The sequence below is a fragment of the Zonotrichia albicollis genome, chromosome 33, assembly GCF_047830755.1.
Source record: "Zonotrichia albicollis isolate bZonAlb1 chromosome 33, bZonAlb1.hap1, whole genome shotgun sequence".
In the NCBI taxonomy this organism is placed as follows: domain Eukaryota; kingdom Metazoa; phylum Chordata; class Aves; order Passeriformes; family Passerellidae; genus Zonotrichia; species Zonotrichia albicollis.
The window spans coordinates 3,403,834-3,411,831 of NC_133851.1; the positions used below are offsets into that span (position 1 = coordinate 3,403,834).

The 7,998-nt window shown below is 54.1% G+C and overlaps 1 protein-coding gene across 1 annotated transcript; it reads right to left on the reverse strand.

Annotated features, from left to right (window-relative positions):
- Positions 1 to 222: 222 nt before the first annotated feature.
- Positions 223 to 7,158, reverse strand: AQP2 (aquaporin 2). Its single transcript, XM_074530800.1, has 4 exons — positions 6,793 to 7,158; positions 3,543 to 3,707; positions 1,631 to 1,711; positions 223 to 693 (listed from the first exon to the last, which is right to left on the reverse strand). The coding sequence occupies exons 1-4, from the start codon at positions 7,156 to 7,158 to the stop codon at positions 478 to 480; spliced, it is 828 nt and encodes a 275-aa protein (XP_074386901.1). The 3' UTR covers positions 223 to 477.
- Between the last annotated feature and the right edge of the window lie 840 nt (positions 7,159 to 7,998).

Below are 7,998 nucleotides of genomic sequence, written 5' to 3' on the forward strand. Positions count from 1 at the left end.
CAGAGCCTGTCGTGTGTGGCATTCATGGCTCAGAGTGAGTGCTCCTGCGTGTGGGCCCAGAGCTGAGCAGGGGCCCGGGACGGGAGCAGAGTGCAGCAGCAATGAGGCATCGGGTGGAACCTCCACACCCAGGGTAATGAACACTCTTCGGGCTCCTCGGAGCTCTCCGGGCGGGAACAGCCCCAGCCAAGCTCCGTGTCCTGCAAGGGGCACGAGGGACAGGGCATCCTGGGGACATCCCTTGTTCCTGCAGGGTTGGGATTGACTGGCTCTCCCCCAGATCAGAAACCCCCCGGGCATGGGGAGAGCTGGGACAGGAGGTGGTGGGACCAGCACAGCATCTCCTGGGAGAGGAGTCAGCTTCAGTGCCCCAGGAGAAACGAAAGGAGAGAGGGGACAGGGGAGATGCTCCTCTGGATGAGCACTAAAACCACGCCAGAGGTTTCCAGCTCCTCTCTCGGCCCAGGGAGGGTTTGGCTACACCTTCTCAGACATGCCCCTGGGCAGGCTCTGGGGCGAGTGCAGCTCCACGGACTGGCGCCGCCGGGCCTCGCGCTCGGCCCAGTCCTGCTCGGGCTCGCAGCCCTTGAGGATGGCCAGGCGCTCCGAGAGCGTTTTGGCCTGTGGGAACAGCACGAAGTTGTAGAGGATGGAGGCCGCTGCAGCCCCAATCAGGGGGCCCACCCAGAACACCTGGAGAGAGGAGGAGAGAAAAGTGGGGTGAGCAAAACCCAGCCTGGCTTTGGAGGGTGGGGAGGAGCTGGGATCTCTGAGGGGCGTTCCAGGGGCTTGGGTTCCCTCCTGGGGACAAAACACAGAGTCAGCTCTGCTTTGGGCATGGCTGGGGATCTGAGCTCCCCTCCAGTGCTGGCATATTCCCAACCATCCTCTTCCACCATTCCCCCTCTGCCTAGACTCTGCATTAATGACAGGCCCATTGTGAACGTGCTGAGGGATGTGGCATCATCTGGAAGAGCATTTTCCTGCCCACTCATGGATTGCTGTGGGAGGAGAAGCAGGAGGAGGAGGAGGAGGAGGCACCTGCCTGGGCCAAACACCTTGGAACACATCAGGAACCACCACAGCTGTGCCTCCAGCCAGGCTCTTTGTAGATGAAAACAATGAAATAATGAAATCTCCTGAGCTGGAAAGGACCACAAGGATCCTCAAAATCCAGCTTCTGGCTCTGCTCAGGACAAGCACCACCAATCCCACCCCGTGCCTGAGAGCATTGCCGAAATGCTCCTGGAGCTCCAGCAGGCTCAGAGCCACGGGCATTCCCTGGGGAGCCAGGGAGTGTTCCCTAAGGTGCACCTAGATCCAGGAACCAGGAAAGTTCCCCAGGACTGGCAACAGCTCCACTCTCCATCGGTTTTGTTCCCTGTGCCAAGCCATGTCAACAGACCTCACACCCTGATCCTGTTGCAATGCTCCCGGTTTGAAGTTTGGAAAAGCCAATTAAGCACCCAGCAGCCACACCTCCTTCTCCTAATCTCTCCATCTCTCCTCCAGCTGGGAGCTGGCATGGAAATGCCTGGGATTTGCCTGGCTTGGTGAGTTTCGAGGAATACTGGCATTGTGGGGGCCTCATCCACCCCAACACAACCCAACCCAACCCCAGAGTTCTCACCCAGTGGTCACTGAAGTCTCCAACGACGACGGCGGGGGCGAAGGACCTGGCGGGGTTCATGGAGCAGCCGGTGTAACGGATCTGCCGGGAACACCACGGCTGCTGTCAGCATCAAACCCTTCCACCTCACTTTAAAAACGCTGGGGTGTCATTAGGGTGACAGCTGAGCTACTGCTGCACCCTTCAGCACTCCTGTTCCAGGAAAAGGCATCCTGGGACCTGCCAGCACCTGAGTCAGCACTGTGAGGTGGCTGAGCTCACAGTGTCCTGGGGTTGCTGTGCTGCAGCCCCGGGAGCTGCGGGGATGAGCTCCCAGTCCTGCAGAAAATTCCCTCTCATGCCCCTGAGGACAGGAGGAACAGTCCCATGGACACAGGGGCTCGTGGGGCACTAAGGATGGAAGGTGTGATGTTGGGGAAGATGAAATAGGAAAGCCTTATAAATATGATTGTCTGGCAAAAGATTTTGAGAATATAGAAACTATAAGCGAGATTGAAATGGAAGCAAGCTTTGAGATCCCTTAGTCACTGAACAACTGGAAAACAATGGTGTGGCTGCTGAAGGTGATCCCCTTTTGATGAAGTAACACCCTCTGCCTGCAGGCAGGTCTGAGGGTCAGAGCAGACCCTGCCAGCTTGGCAGAAGGGGCCCAAAGAGGAGTTTTTAGGGTTTAAAATGTAGCACAGTATGGTGATGTAGTGATTCTTATAGGCTGTATGTAAATGCTATAGGATTTGTATATTGTACTAGATTGGTTAGTGAGAATTAGAATATTCAGCACTGAAGAAGACTTATTGTATTGGAATGGGAACTTTGCTTTCTTAGTTCTTGCCTGTCTTAGCTCTTACCTCTTAACCTGTTTATTCTCTTACCCCTTTTACGCTCTTATGCTTTTACCCTCTCATCCTCTATCCCCCTCTCTTCTCTCAGTCCTGCTCCAGCTGTGTCTGGCAGCTCCCAGCAGCTCCCTGCACTTGGCCCTTTGCAATAAACACCAAGTTCCACGACCAGAAGAAGATTTATTGTAACAGGAACTTTTCCCCACTCTCTCATCTCTTTACCACGCTCTTGCCTTCTCTCCCTTTACCCCTCTCTCCTCTCAGTCCTGCTCCAGCTGTGCCTGACAGCTCCCAGCAGCTCCCTGCACCCAGGCCCTTTGCAATAAACACCAAGTTCCATGACCTGGCTCCAGAGATCTCTCATGTCCGTCTGTCCCCACCGTGCCACCCCCCGACGCTCCTACAGCATGGTGTGACCAATAGCGTTCTCCTGTGTGCACTGGGTGTGGGGGCTGCTTTGGGCCATCACCCCGGTGGGATTTCCCTGAGCATTCATCCCAAACACTTCCCAGGCTCATCCTAGAGAGCCCCAGCAGCCAGCACATTCACTCCAGGAGAGATCCCACATATCCCTGGAACTCCCAATGGGACTCAAGGAGAGGCAGAGTCCAAGGGAAGTGTCTGTGGCCAGCTGGATCCTTCCTCTGGCTTCAGCCCCAAAACCAGGGGGTATTTTTGGCACCAATATGAAAAAACCAAAAATTTCCCAGCTGGAAGAAGTGGCTCAATGGGAAATAGTTGATGGACCTCAGGAAATTTCAGCCCTAAAACTAAAGGAGGAAGATGAGTCCTGCCTTCATCCCTGCTTCATCCCTGCTTCATCTGCTGCTTCATCCCTTGGAGCAGCAGAGTCCAGCAGGTGCTGGGCTTGGGCTTGGAGTTTTTCATGCCAAATAAAGGCTGAGCTCAGGCCACAGCTCTCCCATGGCTCCGGTGGGATTTTTCCCTCTCTCTGCTGGAAAACCACACGTTACATATCCCCCATCAAGCCAGGAGATGCAGCCAAACCAAAACCTTGAGGCATAAACAAAAAAAGAACCCCAAAAGTGCCAGGTTTTGGCCCATCCACTCACCCCGAGGAGGTGCCCCACGGCCACAGAGAGGCCGATGGAGAGGGCAGGGGAGCCCAGGTTGTCCTCACGCCGCTCGTCCGTGGAAGCAAAGACGCACAGGACCAGCTGGAAGGTGAGGAACAGCTCCACCGTCACCGCCTGCCCCGTCGTGGTCTCATTGTGCAGCTGGAACGGGAGGAAAAACATGTTCCAAATCCAGGTTCTGTGAGTGGGTGGGAAATATGGAGGAGGAATCCAAAACCAGGGGGAGACAGGGGAGATTTTTGGCACCAATAAGAAAAAACTTCCCAGGTAGATGAAGTGGCCCAATGGGAAATGCTTGATTGACCTCTCAGGAAGTTTTATTGGCGATTTTTTGGTATTTCTTGATTTTTTTTCTTTTCCCCCTTCCCAAAATGCCTTTTGGAAAAGTTTACAAGTTGTATTTTGAAGACATTGAAAATAAATGTTTTGGCATGTAAAAAGAAAAAAAAAATCCCTTTCCACACTTTTATGACTCAGAGAATTTGTCAGGTCTGATCTGGAGCTGATCCTCCAACTCAGTCCCTTCTTTCCTTGTCCCCTCCCAAATCTAATCCCATTGCTTGGTGATCCCAGGAAGGTCCTAACTGCCCTCCTGCATGAGCTCCAGAGTCAGATCTTCCTCATTGTCCTCCCTAATATTCCCCTCCCTTTTTACAGGGGTGATCTGTGCAGGCAGCCACACCATGAACAGCTCACAGGGGAAAAAAGCCTTCTCAAAATCCCAAAATCCCAGTTCCCACTTTAAGCTGTGAACCAACAAAGCCGAGCAGTCTGAGTGTCCCTTAAACCTCCCGCTTTTATTACCCTCAGTCATTACCAGCCTCAATCTCCTCATTCAGACCAAACCACAATCCCTCTTTTTAACCCTCTTAATCACTCTGGCAGTGCTGCTGAGTCCTGGCAGTGCCTCCCTGCTGTGGGAAAGGCAATTTCCATGTGCTGCCTCCCAAGCCAGCTCCCTGCTCCTCCTCCATTCCCTCCCTTGGGGTTGGGTGATGCTGATCCTGATCCCCCCTGGATGGGACAGTGAACCCCTGGATTTCAATTCCCTTCCCCCCTCCTATGGGGAAGGGGGTGTTGGAAGCCAGGATATCACTGGAGAATCCCCCATGGGGATCCTGAGCTTCCCTGGCTTTATTTTTTCCCTGAGATCCTTGTGAAGCTTTAGGGAATCCGTGTGTTGGGTTTTGGGATGAACCAGCTGGATCTGGTGTAATCATCCCCTCACAGTGGGAGGCAATGAGCAGAATCTAATGAAAATCTGGGATTTAGACCCAAATCTCTCCTGTCCCCACCACTTCAGCAACCTGGGAATGGTGGCTTGGCCAAGGCAGAGCCAGGGGTTGGGATTGACTGGCTCTCCCCCAGATCAGAAACCCCCCAGGCACGAGGAGAGCTGGGGACAGGGGGTGGTGGGACCAGCCCAGCATCTCCTGGGAGAGGAGTCAGCCCCAGGAGAAATGGAGGGACAGAGGGGACAGGGAAGGTGCTCCTCTGAACCAGCACTAAAACCATGCCACAGGAATCTAAATCCAGGGAATCTCTGGGTTTAGACCCAAATCTCTCCTGTCCCCACCACTTCAGCAACCTGGGAATTGTGGCTTGGTCAAAGTAGAGCCAGAAAAAGGCAGCCAATTTCCCCACACCAAAGGGGAAATTGGGATGAGCCTGGGACAAGAGGGATGCAGAGGTGGTAATTTGGATTTAACTTCCTTAAACCCCTACCCCCAAAATCCAAGTCCCCTGAGTACAATCCTGGGAAAAACGAGATGGTTGTGACTCCAAGGGAGGTGCTGTGGCCAGCTGGATTCTTCCTCTGGATTCAGCCCCAAAACCAAGTGGGCATTTTTTGCACCAATATGAAAAAACCAAAAATTTCCCAGCTGGAAGAAGTGGCTCAATGGGAAACAGTTGATGGACCTCAGGAAATTTCAGCCCTAAAACTAAAGGAGGAAGATGAGTCCTGCCCTCATCCCTGCTCCTGGCAGGACCCTTGGAGCAGCAGGGTCCAGCAGGTGTTGGGCTGTGGCATTCAGAGGCACCAGGAATTCTGGGAATTTTTGGGAATTTTGGGAATTCTGGGACCCTGCCAGGATGCTTTGGTGAGCTGAGGGAGTTTTTAGGGATTTTTGGGTGGATGTGAGATGGAATTTTCCAGATTTTGGGCCTCTCCTGGTTCTTTGAGGAAAATCCCAATGAGAATCTTGGGGAATCCTGGGATCCCTATCTGGAGGTTTTGAGGAGCTGAGGGGGTTTTTAGGGATTTTTGGGTGGATTTAGGATGGAATTTCCCCAATTTTGGGCCTCTCCTGGTTCTCTGAGGAAAATCCCAGTGGGAATCTTGGGGAATCCTGGGAATTTCAGGAATTCTGGGATCCCCAGTTGAAGAGGTTTTGGGTCAGCTGAAGAGGTTTTTAGGGATTTTTTGGTGGATTTGAGATGGAATTCCTCAAATTTTGGACATCTCCTGATTCTCTGAGGAAAATCCCAATGGGAATCTTGGGGAATCCTGGGAATTTTCAGGAATTCCAGGAATTCTGGGATCCCCAGTTGAAGAGGTTTTGGGGCAGCTGAAGAGGTTTTTAGGGATTTTTTGGGTGAATTTTGGATGGAATTACCCAAATTTTGGACCCCTCCTGATTCCCTGAGGAAAATCCCAGTGGGAATCTTGGGAAATTCTGCCATCTCCATCTGGAGTTTTTGAGGAGCTGAGGAAGATTTTAGGGATTTTTGGGTGGATTTTGGATGGAATTCCCATGGAATTCCCCCTATTTTGGTTCTCTCCCGGTTCTCTGAGGAAAATCCCAATGGGAATATTGAGGAATTCTGGGATCTCCAGCTGGAGGTTTTGGGGCAGCTGAGGGTATTTTAGGGATTTTTGGGTGGATTTTGGATAGCATTTCCCCAATTTTAGGCATCTCCCAGTTCTCTGAGGAAAATCCCAGTGGGAATTCTGGGAATTCTGGGATCCCCATCTGAAGAGGTTTTGGGGCAGCTGAAGGAGTTTTTAGGGATTTTGGGGTGGATTTGAGATGGAATTCCCCGGATTTTGGGCCTGTCCTGGTTCTCTGAGGAAAATCCCAGTGGGAATCTTGGGGAATTCCGGGATCCCCAGTTGGAGAGGTTTTGGGCCAGCTGAGGGCGTTTTTGGGGCCTGTCACCCTCAGCTCCAAGCCCCTGCCTGCTGTCCCGGGCCTGCCTCGCCCTCCCCGTGCCCCGTCCTCACCTTGTTGAGGGCCAGGCCCTGGCGGGCGCTGGCCGGGGTCACCTCGTGCAGGATGGCGGCGCCCACGACGCCCCCCAGCAGCTGGGCCGCCACGTAGAAGACGGCGCGGAGCAGGGAGAGCTGCGAGCCCAGCAGGCAGCCCAGCGTCACGGCCGGGTTGATGTGGGCGCCGCTGACGTGGCCCAGGGCCTGCACCAGCGTGCCGATGGCCAACCCGAAGGCCAGCGCGATCTGCAGCGTGCTCGGCGCCGGCGCCGAGGGCCAGTTCAGCGCTGAGCCCAGGCCGAAGAGCACGAAGACCAGAGTGGCCAGGAATTCCGCCAGGACGGCCCTGCTGAAGGCGATGGAGCGCAGTTCCCACATCATTGTGGCTCCCAGCGGTGATCCTGCCCACAGTGCCCTCGGTGCCCACCTCCTGCCGTGTCCCTGAGGGCGACCTGGGCCAACATTTATATACCTGGAGGAGGGGGGGCTGCAGGATCAGCTGCTGAAGGGGATGGGATCACAGTCCCGGGAAATCTGATGCTTTTTTTCCTGCTGTGTTCCAGCTGAGGGAACATCAGATCCTGCCTCTTCTATTAGAGCTGGGGAATGCAGAGCTTGCCACCCTGGGGAGGTCATAGATCAGCCTCCAGCAGTGCTGGGAAGGCTGCTCCCCTTCTCCTGGACTCCTTACCTGGGAAGGACTGATCCATTCCCCTGGGCTCCCTTACCCTGGGAAGGACTGCTCCCCTTCCCCTGGGCTTCGTTACCTGGGAAGGACTGCTCCCCTTCTCCTGCTCCCCTTCTCCTGCTGCCCTGCTTCTGCTCCCCTGCTCCTGCTCCCCTTCTCCTGGGCTCCCTTACCTGGGATCCATCCCAGAGCTGTTCCTGCAGCTGGACCCTGGGAGCATGGAGAGGGCAGGAAGAAATGGGGAGTCTGTGGAGATGGAGCTGAGGTTGGGTTGTGTTGAAAATCAGGCTGGGCTGTGATTTACCAACCAGAAAATCCAGGAGCATGGAGGGATTCCTGAGGGTGTCCTGTGCAGGGCCAGGAGTTGGAGTCAATGGTCCTTGAGGGTCTCTTCCAGCCAAGGATGTTCCATGACTCCATGAAAAGTGAGGCACAAAAGGGATTCAGCTCAGCTCCTCAGAGCACCAGAATTTTGCTGCCTGGGCACAAATTTCCTACCCAGAAAATTGGGAACCAATCCCAAAGCAAAGACT